This window comes from Bos javanicus, chromosome X (assembly GCF_032452875.1).
Source record: "Bos javanicus breed banteng chromosome X, ARS-OSU_banteng_1.0, whole genome shotgun sequence".
Classification (NCBI taxonomy): Eukaryota; Metazoa; Chordata; class Mammalia; order Artiodactyla; family Bovidae; genus Bos; species Bos javanicus.
The window spans coordinates 14,487,391-14,501,228 of NC_083897.1; the positions used below are offsets into that span (position 1 = coordinate 14,487,391).

The following is a 13,838-nucleotide window of genomic DNA, read 5'->3' on the forward strand; positions in this document are numbered from 1 at the left end:
TTAGGATTCATGTACCTTTTCTTTGAGATTTTCCAGCATTTTTTCCACCTGTAACTTGTCATCTTTGATTTTTTCCAGTTCAGCTTCTTTCCTTTTGTATTCCTCTTGGACTTTCAGTAGATGCTACAAGAAAGACCAAAGATAATCAAGTCCTAAGAAGCCACACTTCACTCAAAAACCCTGGCTGAAGTTAGATATTAGGCAGGCCTGCCTCACTTTCCCCCAGCACACACACTCATTTCTCCATGCAAAGATACTAAAGGGAAAATCAAGACACTTTTCATTTGAAATTATTTTATCTGGCTCTTATAAGTCTTTTGGATTTGTTCATATTTTAGAAACACTCTGAGAAACTAATTGGTCTAATCACTTAATTTTCCTATTCCAGCCAGATGTAAGGGTGTTGTTGTTCAGTTGTTAAGTCATGCCCGACTCTGTGACCCCATGGACTATAGCCCGCCAGGCTCCTCTGTCCATATTTCCCAGGCAAGAATACTGGAGTGGTTTGCCATTTCCTTCTCCTGGGGATTTTCCTGACTGAGGGACTAAACCTGGGTCTCCTGCATTGGCATGGGGATTCTTTATCCCTGAGCCACCAAGGAAGTGATGTAAGTGTAGGGTGCACTTAATACTATGTGGACAATATCTTGATTTTGGCATAGAACTGAGCTTAATGTTGTAAAGCATTCTTGCAAATAGCCATTTTCCTAGCCAAGCTCAATTTCTGTGAGGAAAGTAGTAAAGAATCCAATTTCACAAATGTTAGTTCCCTTATCAGTAGGCAAGGAACTGGATTCATCATTAATGATTATTACAAATTCTATGTATTTAGTATCTAACATGTGCCAAGTATTATGCAAAGGGTTTCACATGCATGATCTCATTTAAGCCTCACAATAATCCTATGATATATAAGCCTGAAGATTAGAGAGGTTTAGTGGTTTGCCTAAGGCTAATCAGATAGTCAGTGCCAGAGCTGGAATTTCAGTTCAGGGTGAGTCAATCCCACAGCCAGTGTTCCTAACCAACATATTAGACTATACATCTATTGGGGATAAGATGGCAGAAATTTTACCATGGTTTACATGGCTACTTTCCAATAAAAGGTAATCAAAATAAGTAGAATTAATTTTTCAGGAGGTAGAGACTTAATTGTCTCACTGAGGTTTTTGAAGTGATGGGATGAAAACAAAAAAGTTCATTAGTTTTCAACTGAACCACTCCATTCTTAGGTGGACTGGTTTCAAAATCAAGGAAAGAGGGGAAAACCACGACAGGAAAATGTTTTGCTTTTCACAGGCTTGCAAAAGACCACTGAGAAGGATAAAAGACACAGTACAATGTACATTGTCAAAATTCTTTGATGTCTAGCTGAGGAGATGTATTTTTTTGGTGGAAAGATCTCTGATATAACTTACATGTTCTAATTAAACTCCATGGTGACAATAAAAGGAAGGTACCCATTACTTCACACATTTTGTTAATAGGAAAGGTGAAATATTAATGTGATCTTGCTTGTCACATAGGAAGACAACGATAGCAGAAGTAATAGGAACATGGGGCTCTTAGTGCCAGAAGAGACTCCATGTTCACAATTTGTGACTTCTAACCATCAACAAGCTTCGCCCTAGATAATTCCGAGGCACACAACTAAAAAATTATTGCACAATTTAAGCTGTAAGGAAAATGGCTGGTAGTCTGGCAATACAGAAGAGGATAGTACCCTTACTGAGAAGTAGTACTCCTTTGCTATAATGGGAACAGATGCTGTATCTTTTAAATAGTAGGCTTGTTGGGGTGATAACCACGTAAAACTTCTAGGCATCTATTACACAGTGTTGTTTTTGAATGCAATTACAGTTGGATGCACTTATTTACTTTACTTTTTACACTTGAGATAATGTGCAGGTAAACTCATTCACACAAATGACTGTGAAAACAAAACAAAAGCAAATTGGTATTATGTACCCAAAAGCACTGATACTTAAAAGCCCATAACATCCCTCCTTCCACCCAAATCAAAGGTAGGATTCTGGTCATTTCTTCTAACAGACTGTATTATTTAGCATTGTATCAACTAGATACTTATTCACCAGCACTTTTGCTTATCTAAGTAATTAAGGTTCTTCATAATGACCTTGAGACTCTGTTCAAATCCTAAAGTATATTTGGTAGCATAAAGAAAAGATTAGGTTATGCTCAGTGTAGTTTTATTGCTAAGTATGTTTTACTGAATGCATAATTTTTGGAAACTGGTGATCCATTGTTTTCCCTGTATTAACCAAAGATTTCATGAACTACAATATGTAATCCCTTCCTCAGCCATGCCAGAAAACAGAATATCAAGAAGAGGTTTACTATCCTATTTGCTTCTGGGGGCCCTTTTACAGGTGAGGAGCTGATTACTAGCCTTCCAAAAAGCTCAGAAAACCAAAATGCCTTTACCTGTTGCATTCCTTGCAGGGCTTGCTGCAGGAGTTTCAGCTGCTGTTCTTTGTTTGGGTCATCTTCTCTGTGGGCTTTGCCTTGTTCTTGCTTGAGCAGTTCCACCTCATTCCGGTAGGCATCTAGCTGCCAACGGAGGCTGTCATTTTCTTCTTTCAGAGCTTCTGCCTGTGATACTAAAGCTAAACAATCAATATAAAGTAGTAAAAACCATATATCCAGGTTCTGTTGTGGTTCACCTTAGCCCCATGAAGACTTGGCGTTTTAAACTGACATGTATGAAAAGTCTCTCAATGAGAAACTCTAGGTCTGAGTTGGCTATGGTAGCAAGAGATGGACACAAAAGCACAAAGACTCATTTTTGTAAATGAACACAGAATTCCAACACACAGAAGTCCCCATCATGTTTCAATTCCTCTCTCTAAACATCACTACAATATTTCTAGGTAACATCAGTTACTTTTACTTGAAATGCAGCAAACGGTGAGTCTGTAATAATAAAATAGAAGGCTAATTGTCTTGAACTGATGACTGTCCACTCAATAATTTTGCTTACAGTTGTTTTTTAAAAATGCAGCTTTTTAATGAAGCTTCCTCTGGTCCTATAGAGGAAAATGAAATGAAGTTGCTCAGTCATATCCGACTCTTTGCTACCCCATGGACTGTAGCCTACCAGGCTCCATCCATGGGATTTTCTAGGCAAGAACACTGGAGTGGGTTGCCATTTCCTATAGAGGAAAGGTAAATGTAAAACTTAAGACACAAGACTTCCTGGGGAATTCCCTGGTTGTCCAATGGTTAGGACTCTGTGCTTTCATTGCTGAGGGCCCAGATTTGATCCCTTGTTAAGGAACTGAGATCCTACAAGCCATGTGGCGAGGCATTAAAAAAAAAAAAAAAGACTTCCAGTTTATGGTCTAGCATGTAAGGAGCTTAGAAGTCACTATTCCGTCCTAACAACAAGTAAAAAGCTGAACTAACTGAAAAAAAATCAACAACTCTTCTTTGATACAACAGAGAAATGAAGCAACAATGCAAACTCATACACCTCCAATTGGAGAGACAACAGGGGAATACAGAGGATCACAACTTACCAGACCAGAAAGCCATCAGCAGATATCACCACAGGAAACAGTGACAAGGTAGGAAAACCTAAACTATACTTGTCAATTTGCTGGAGGCTCAGTGTAGACAAGTCTGAGAGTTAAAAAGTCCAGGGAGACCCAGTCATAGCTTGGTTCCTATGCTTTTGTGAATCTTATGTACAGAAGCTCCACCTGGTCCTCAGAGTGAACACTGGAGAAAAATTCCTATGTAGTTCCAGCAGGGGAGGGGAGAAAGAAACCCTTTTGAAATATGCCAGAGCTTCATGTTCTTCTGTAAAAGAATTGCCTTCAGGAGAAATTATTTTACCAGACCCTAACCTACTGGAGTAGTACTAGAGCCTAACCAACCCGGGGAACCAACCAGCTCCAGCCCCCTCTAGCCATTCTGTCCCGCCTAAGTGGGGAGAAAAAACTGAGGACCACTTATGAAGTTCAGAGGTACAGACTCACTAAAAGACTGAGACCTAATCATAGGACTATAAAATGATTCTCTTCCCACCACATCTTAGCACCATACCAAAAAAGTCCTGTTTAACAGAGCTCCTTTCACCTAGTACATCATGTCCAGATTTCAGCAAAATTTACAAAGCATACTAAAAAGTAAAAAACATAGTTTGCAGAAACTGAGCAAGGATCAGAACCAGTCAGATATGGAAGAAATGTTGGAGTTATCAGACTAGGGATTTAAAACAACTATTACTTGTAATTTCTTGATGGTCTAGTGATTAGGACTCCATGCTTTCAATGAATTCTCTCAATTGAGTCTGCGAGGGCCCAGCTTCAATCCCTAGTTGGAGAACTAAGATCCTACAAGCCACAAGGTATGGCCAAAAAAGAAAATGAAACAACTATTATTAACATGCTACAGGTTTTAATAGAAGAAGTAGACAACATGGAAGAATAGATGGATATTGTATGCAGAGAGATGGAAATTGAAAGAATCAAATAGAAATACTAGAGATTAAATACATGAACAGAAATGAAAAGTCCCCTTAACGGACTTACTAGTAGATTGAGCATGACTGAGGAAAGAATTTCTGAATTGGAAGAGCTGACAATAGAAACATCCTAAACTGAAAAAAAAAAAAAAATCAACCCCCACAAAGAAAAGAAAATGTAAGAATTGTAAGACAACTACAAAAGATGTAATGTATACATAATGAGAATGTCAGGAGAAAAAAGAGAAGCAGAAGCAATATGTAAAAGAATAATGACTGAGCATATGTCTAAATTAATGCTGGATACAAAACCACAGATCCAGGAAGTTCAGAGAGCAGCAAGTAGGATAAATGTCAAAACACATAACATTTAAATTTCAGAGAATTAACGAGAAAAAACAATCTTGAAAGAAACCAGAGGAAAAAAACCACCTTACCTATAGAGAAGCAAAGATAAGAATTATATCCTACTTTTCCTCAGAAACCACGTTAGGCAAGACTAGAATGAAGAGAATACTCAAAATGCTAAGAGAAAAATAATCTACCAACTTAGAATTCTGTACCTTGTGAAATTATTCTTCAAAGGTAAAGGAGAAATACCTTCTTAGATGAAGAAAAATTGAGGGAATTTGTTGTTATTAGGCCTGCCTTGCAAGAAATGTTAAAAGAAGTTCTTAAGACAGAGGAAAATGATGTAAGTCAGACACTTGGATCTACATTAAGAAAGGAAGAGCATCAAAGAAGTAATAAGTGAAGGTAAAATAAAAACTTTAATTTTTCTTATTCTTACTTGATCTAACAAATAATAGTTTGCTTGAAATAATAGTGACAATGCATTCAATTATGTATGCTTGTATGTGTGTGTGCTTATGTATAAGTGAAATTAATGACAGCAATGATACAAGGAATAGGAGGAAGGAACTGGGATTATATTATGATAACATATTTGCACTAGCCACAAATTGGTATAGGGTTATTTGAAAGTGGACTTATTAGTTGTAAATGTAAATTGCAAACTCTAGGGCAACTACTAAAAAAGTAAAAAAAAAAGAAGTATAACCAATATGCTAAGAAAGAAGAAAAAAGAAATCATATAAAATGCTCAGTTAAAACCACAAGGAGCTAGAAATGTGTAGAAGGCAAAAAGAACAAAGAACAAGAGCAATAAATAAAAAATAGTAACAAATATGGTGGATGTTAATCCAACTACATCAATAATTATTGTAAACATCAATTGTCTAAATACAACCATTAAAATCCAGATATTGTCAGAGTAATAAAAAAATAAGAAACAACTATAATGGTATACTTAAGAAACATTTAAAATATAGAAATACATATAGATTAAAAATAAAAGAATGTTAAATAATACACATGCTAACACTAGTTAAAAAAAAAAAAAGTAAGAGTAGCTATACTAATTTCAGGCAGAGTTGACTTCAGACCAAGGAAAATTATCAGGGCTAAAGAAGGGCATTACATAGGAATAAAGGCATTAGTACTACAAGAAGACATAACAAGCAATGTGTGTGAGCCTAATACTAGAGTATCAAAATAAGTGAAACAAAATCTGATAGAACTGCAACAAAAAAATAAATGAATCCACTATTATAGAGACTTTATACCCCTCTATCAAAAATGGAATGATCGAGTAGGCAGAATATGAGTAATGACACAGCTGAACCCACAGCACCATCAATTAACTGGATATAATTGACATGTATAGACTATTTCATTTAACAGCAGATTATACATTTTTCTCAAGCACACATGCAACATTCACCAAGACAGATTACATTCTTCATCATAAAACACATCTAAGACACATTAAAAGAATGTAAGTCACAATGGGTATGCTGTCCAACCACGATGAAATTAAACTAGAAATCAATAACAGAAAGATAGATGGAAAATTCCAAAATACTTGGAGATCAAACAACACACTTCTAAAAAACACATGAGTCAAAGAAGAAATCTCAAAAGAAATTTAAAAATATTTGAACTAAATGGAAATAAAAATCACAACTTCTCAAAATTTGTGAGATGCAGCTAAAGCCATGCTTAGAGGGAAATTTGTAGCATTGAATACATATATTAGAAGGGAAGAAAGATCTAAAATCGATCATCTGAGCTTCCACCTTAGGAAACTAGAAAAAGAAGAGCAAATTAAATCTAAAGTTAGCAGAAGAAAACATATAGTAAAAATAGATCAGAAATCAATTAAATAGAAAACAGGAACTCAATAGAAAAAAATCTGTGAAAACAAAAGCTGGTTCTTTGTAAAGATCAATCAAGTTGAGAAAACTCTAGCCAGGCTAACTGAGAAAAAAATAGAGAAAATACAAATTACTAATGTCCAAAATTAAAGAGAGGATGTCACTATAGATCCTATGGACATTAAAAGGATAATAAAGGAATATTATGGACATGAGTTTGAGCAAGCTTTGGGAGTTCGTGATGGACAGGAAAGCCTGGCGTGCTATAGTCCATGGGGTTGCAAAGAGTTGGACATGACTGAGCAACTGAACTGAACTAGCCCATAGTTCAGTCCATAGTACATAGTCCACACATTTGATAACCTAGATGAAATGCGCCAACTCCTTGAAATCTGTTGAAATGCACACACAAGAAGTAGACAGTCTGAGTAGGCCTCTATCACTTAAAAAAATTGGATCAATAATTAATAACTCTCTAAAGTAGAAACTACTAGGCCCACATAAATTTACTGTTGAATTATTTAGGGAAGAAAATAATACAAAATTTCTACAATCTCTTCCAGAAGATAGAAACAGAGAACATTTCCTAACTCATTATATGAAGTTGGCATTTTCCTAATACCAAAAACCATATGAAGACATACAAGAAAATAAAGTACAGACTGCTATCTCTCATGAACACAGACGTAAAAATTCTCAACAAAATACTAGTAAACCAAGTGCAAGAATGTATAGGAAGAAATATACCACAATCAAGTGGAATTCATCTTGGGTATGCAAGGCTGGTTCAACATTTGAAAAATCAATTAATGTAATTCATTATGTTAACAAGTTAAAGAGGTTAAAGTTGCATGATAATACAATAGATGCAGAAAAGGTATTTGACAAAATCCAACACCCATCCATGATTTTAAAATCTCAGTAAACTAGGAATAGAGAACTTCCTCAATATGACAATAAACATCTACAGGCTTCCCTGGTGGCTCAGAGGATAAAGCATCTGCCTGCAATGCAGGAGACCCAGGTTCGATCCCTGGGTTGGGAAGATCCCCTGGAGAAGGAACTGGCAACCCACTCCAGTATTCTTGCCTGGAGAATCCCATGGACAGAGGAGTCTGGTGGGCTATAGTCCACGGGGTCGCAAAGAGTCGGACACGACTGAGCGACTTCACACACACACCACCATACATCATAGAGAGAAACTTGAATCACTCCCATTAAGAACGAGGCAAGGATGCCACCACTTATCACTGCTTTTTTCAACTTTGTACTGGAAGTCCTAGATAATTCAATCAGACAAGAAAAGGAGATAATTTTCCAGTATAGATTATTTTTAAAATATGTGTTATTTTTATAGTCTAATGCCCTTGATCATTTTAAAATGAAAATATATAATGGCAACCCACTCCAGTATTCTTCCCTGGAGAATCCCATGGACAGGGGACCCTGGTGGGCTACAATCTGTGGGGTTGCAAAGAATCAGACATGACTGAGCAACTAACACACTATTTACATTTGCACATTAAAAATGAAATATTTAAGTAGAGATGTAACAAAATACATACCAGATCTATACAAAGAACACTACAAAACTCAGGTTAAAAATGAGTGGAAATCATTCAATTCACATTGAATTCAAGTGAAAAAATGAATGAAATAAAAAAAACTAAATAAATGGAGAAATTTTATGTTTATGGATAGGATGGCAATATCATAAAGATATCAGTTGTTTCCAACTTGATCTGTGGATTCAATGCAATCCCAATCAAAATCCAAGCAAGTTATTTTGTGGATAATGACAAACTGAGTCTAAAGTTTATAAAGAGAGGCAAAAGACCCAAAATGTCCAACTCAACATTGAAAGAGTAGAATAGAGTTGGAAGACTGATGCTACCTGGTTTCAAGGCTTAACAGAAAGTTAATAGTAGCTAAGACAGTGTGGTGTTGGTGAAAGAAAAGACAAATAGATCCATTAAATAGATTAGAGAGTCCAGAAAGAGACCCCCATAAATAGAGTCAACTGATTTTTGCCAAAGGAGCAAAGGCAATACAATGGAGCAAAAATAGACTCTTTAACAAACATGCTGGAACAACTGGACATCACAAAGATTAAGTCAAAATGGATTATAGACCTAAATGAGAAATCCTAAACTATAAACCTCCTAGAAGATAACATAAGAGAAAAATGTAGCTGACCTTGAGTATGGTGATGAGTTTTTAGACACAACACCAAATGCATGATCCATGAAGGAAATAACTGATAACCTGGACTTAATTAAAATAGAAACTTCTCTGTTAAAGACAATATCAAGAAGAAAAGCCATAGACTGAGGAGAAAATATTTGCAAAGGACACAGTTGATAAAGGACCGTTATCCAAAATATACAATGAACTCTCCAAACTCAACAATAAGAAAACAAACAACCCATTTGGGCTACAAATCTGAACAGACACCTTGCCAAAGATATACTAATGACGAGTAAGCATATGAAATGATTTCAACATCATATGTCATTAGTGAATTGCAAATTAAAACAGGAGTGTGATATCACTAGAAACATATCAGAATTGCCAAAATCCAAAACAATGACAGCACCAAGGACTGGTGAGGATGTGGTGTAAATAAGAACTCTGCTTCATTGCTGGTGAGAATGCAAAATGGTACAGTCACTTTGGGAGACAGTTTGGCAGTTTCTTACAAACTAAACAGACTTTAATGATATGATCCAGCAATCATGTTCCTTGGTATTTACCCAAATGAGCTAAAAACTATGTCCACACAAAAACCTGCACATACATATTTACAACAGCTTTATTCATAATTGCCAAAACTTGGAAGCAACCACAATGATCTTTAGTAGTTATCTAACCACTAATACACTATAATACATCTGGAAAATTGAATAATAAATGGCACTAAAAAGAAATGAGATACAAAGCCACGAAAAGACATGCAGGAAATGTAAATGCATATTACTATGTGAAAGTAGTCAATTTGAAAAGACTGCATACTAAATGTTCCCAACTATATGCCAGTCTGGAAAGGGAAAAACTATAGAGTCAGTTAAAAAATCAGTGGTTACCAGGTATTTGGGTGGAGGGAAGAATGAATAGGTTTAGCACAGAAGATTTTAAGGTCCCTGAAACTATTCTGTATGATACTACAATTGTGGACACACATACATTTTGTATATTTCTCCAACACCATAAAATGGGTACCAAGAGTGAATTCTAATGCAAACTATGAACTTTGGGTGATGAGGATGTATTCAGCTACTGTAACACATGTACCTCTGGGGTGCAGGATGTAGATAGTGGGAGATTGTATGTATATGGGGACTGGCAGTATTTGGGAACTCTGTACTTCCTGCTCAATTTTGCTATGGACCTAAAACTGATCTAAAAATTAAAGTTTATTAATTGAAAAATAAGACACATGGAGAAACCTAGATTAAACTTATTTATGGCTATGGCATATTTTTCAAGATCAAAAATCATAAAAGCTACTTTGAAATATTTAATAAGATTTTCATTCATTCAACAAACATTTATTGAATTCCTTCCAAGTTCCAGGCTTATGACTATGGTAAAAAATGAGATTCCACTCATCTCTATTGTTTACACTCCAAATTAATGGATATATTTGTAGTTTATTCCCTTTTTGATTCCTAACAGAATATAGAGTTCAGAAAACAGGTATCATCAAAACGGGTCAAAATTACAAATCTGTACATTAAATGTATAAGAATGTTAAAAGATAAGTTGGGACTTCCTTGGTGGTGCAGTGGATAAGAATCCAGCTACTAATTCAGGGGACATGGGTTTGATCCCTGGTCCTGGAAGATTCCAGATGCTGTAGACCAACTAAGCCCATGCATCACAACTACTGAGCTTGCGTGCCACAACTACTGAGCCTGTGTGCTGCAACTACTGATGCCTGCGTGCCCTAGAACCTGTGCTCCACAACAGGGGAAGCCACTGCAATGGGAAGCCCGAGCACTACAACAAACAGTAGCCCTTGCTCGCTGAAACTAGAGAAAGCCTGTGCACAGCAATGAAGATCCAGTGCGGCCAAAAAAGAAATGAAATAAATTAATTAATTAAATGAATACATAAATACATAAAAAATGTTATACAATTTGACAAAGGTGTGAATTTTTTCAGCTACCTATGGGAAGTAACTTTTGGTAGAAGGTAGTAAAAAAAGTAATTGAAATCAAATCTCTGAGATTATTAGCTATAAATGGTGGAAGAATAGTTTTCTAAGGGGTTTGCAGAGACAAGATTCACCCTGTACATAATGAACAAAAAGAAGTTGTGCTTTATAAAGATGAAGTATATAGAAGAAAACTATATTTCAAGGGTGAAGACATTTCCTATTCCTGAAAAAAAAGCTGCCTATAGGGTAGTGCTGGGTTTAATTCAATGCCTTGAATCTGAGGGTTATCCTAAAATAATTAGGTACTGATGAAGGCTGATGTGATCAGATGAAGCGGGTAACAGAGCGATGAGATGGCTGGATGGCATCATCGACTCAATGGACATGAGTTTGGGCAAACTCCAGGAGATAGTGAAGGACAGGGAAGCCTGGCATGCTACAGTCCATGGGGTTGCAGAGAGTGGGACATGACTTAGCTACTGAACAACAACAACAATCCAAAGAAGAGAGTGACAATGTAATAGGTAGGATCTGGTGAGAAATGCCTTCTCACTAGAGTAGTGTTGAGACATGCTCTCAGTGTCCATGTTGGTTTTCTATGAATGGCCATGTAATTATCTTGATATAGCAGTTTCAAACCTCGCATTTTTGCTTAAAAATTTACAAGAGACCTTCAGCACAATATATTCATTTTATGTTTGGTTTTATTACTGATTTTAGTTGTTGCCATAATCACACAGATTTTGTGTCTTTGATGTGAAAGTTGGATTCACAGAACACCAAATAATATCTATCCTTGCCATCTTCCCAGTGGCTGGGATAGTTGGTCTCAGACAGGCAGTATTCTTAACAGTCACAACACCAAAGTGTCAGTCACTCAGTCATGTCCGACTCTTGGCGACCCCACGGACTGTAGCCTGCTAGCCTCTATCCATGGAATTCTCCAGGCAAGAATATTGAACCATTCCCTTAGAAGATGCTAAAGATGAAGATGACTGTATATTTGGAACTGGATGGAAAAAGAGACATTGACTATCTGCCAAACAGGGGAAGAAATATTTGACTTGTTTTGCTGGGTCAGTACCAGTGATAGCATCTTGAACTGGAGTAAGGCTGAACAGCACAGAGGTTACTCTGCAAATCCAGTGGCTGCTTCAGATGGACAGTGAGGTATTTCTGCTTCAGTATGCATGTCTGTCCACTGGCAAGGCACACAGCTCAATACAAAATAGTGATATTTCATCTTTCTCTTTTTGTTTCTTCTTGTACTGCAGGCCAGTAATTACACTCATGTCCTACAAGTCATGTAGAGAAACATGGCAGAGAAAAGGACAGAGGTCTAGGAGAATGGTTAGAGGCATCTTCTCCAGTTGAAATGTGAAAATATTTTCCCTCTGAGAAAATGAGGAGGCAAGACTACTTTCCCCCCCTGGGAGAAAGGGCGTCCTGATGAGCAGAGATGGACTGTTGTAGCTAAGCAGGAGCAGATAGCAATCTCCTCAGTTTGGACCTGTCACTAAGCAAAAGAAAATGGGGGCCTTACTTACAAAATATATTTCCCACTCTTTAAAGTGAAGGTTTTTGTCATTTTAATGAGGATACCAAGTCTTTACTTTCACAGACTTAATATTAATTGGGCCTATTTCTGAAGTTGGAGTTCTTTGTACATTGCCAGAACATTGAAAAGTTCAATATTCCCTTTTAATAATATGTTTGAGTAGGTGAATTCATCAGTCCTGATACTAAAGAGTATAGTACAGTGAATTTATTCTTTTCCTGCCATCATTAGTTCCCAGCTTCTCCTTTTTGACGATTTCCTATATAGGAAAAAGTTTCTCTTTATGGGGATTGCTCTTCAGATCTGAAGGCTGCCAATTCATCATGGCAGATATGAAAGTATGAAGGCAGCTGTGAATGCCTCCTTTTAAAGGAGCCACTTGGAGCAAAATCTCAGACATGTTTTTCTACAACAAAAGATCTAAAAGGACTTTGTGCTTTTAGGTATGAAAAAAAATATACCTAGGTTTCTTCAATGGTACAAAGAGCCAAACAAACAAAAATTAATGGAAGTAAATTTAGAGAGTCAGCCACTCTTAAAAAGCTGCATTACAAGTGATGACCTGGAAGGGTAAGATGGGGGTGGGGGTCGGAGGGAAGCTTGAAGCTCAAGAGGGAGGGGATATATGTATATGTATAACTGATTCACTTTGTTGTACAGCAGAAACTAACACAACATTGTAAAGCAACTATACTCTAATAAAAAATCATAAAAAAGGAGATGCTAAAAATGTTACCACATTTTAGAAGAAAGATGCTAAAAAGTGTTACCAAATTATAGAAGGAAAAATGAGCAACACTCCTCTCAAGGTTCAAAAAAAGAAGCTAGAGCTGGAGTGATTCACAAAGAGAAAAAAGAAAAACAAAGAGTGGGAAGAAAAAGTGGGAGATATGAGCATGACCCATGAAGGCCAGTTCAGACAAAAATCTCAAGTGAGTCCCCTGACTTCAAAAAGCCTTGCTTCTGAGGCAGAGGAGGAGGAATAGGACGGGGAGACCACTTTCACCCCCCAAAATTCATCAAAAGAACATTTAAACACTGAGTAAATTCCACAAAACAACTTCTGAATGCCGGCAGAGGACATCAGGCACCCAGAAAAGCAGCCCATTGTCTTCAAAAAGAAGTAGGAAAAAATGTAAAAGACAAAAAAAGAGACAAAAGAGGTAGGGATGGAGCCCTGTCCCTGGAAGGGAGTCTTAAAAAGAGAGGTTTCCAAACATCAGGAAACACTCTCACTGCCGAGTCTGTGGTAAGCCTTGGAAGCACAGAGGGCAACATAACCGGGATGAAAAATAAATAAATAATTAAAACCCACAGATTACGAGCCCAATGGTAACTCCCCCAGTGGAGAAGCAGTGCAGACGCCTGCATCCGCCACTAGCAAGCGGGGTCTGGGCAGGGAGATGAGGGCTGCAT

At 36.9% G+C, this 13,838-nt stretch overlaps 1 protein-coding gene and 1 non-coding gene across 14 annotated transcripts in view; one reads left to right on the top strand and one right to left on the bottom strand.

Moving 5' to 3' along the window:
• The window catches only part of ENOX2 (ecto-NOX disulfide-thiol exchanger 2), a 289,405-nt gene that overhangs the window by 11,146 nt on the left and 264,421 nt on the right, over positions 1-13,838 (bottom strand). For 11 of the 13 annotated variants that reach the window (XM_061408061.1, XM_061408058.1, XM_061408059.1 and 8 more), the window contains 2 exons: positions 2,446-2,627; positions 16-123 (listed from right to left, as the gene is read on the bottom strand). In XM_061408061.1, coding sequence (XP_061264045.1) covers positions 16-123; positions 2,446-2,627 — 290 coding nt within the window. The remainder of the gene's footprint in view (positions 1-15; positions 124-2,445; positions 2,628-13,838) is intronic. The other 2 variants (XM_061408062.1, XM_061408050.1) reach the window with 1 other exon arrangement.
• On the top strand, positions 7,679-7,750 carry TRNAC-GCA (transfer RNA cysteine (anticodon GCA)). The gene has a single exon. It is a non-coding gene; the product is annotated as a tRNA-Cys (tRNA).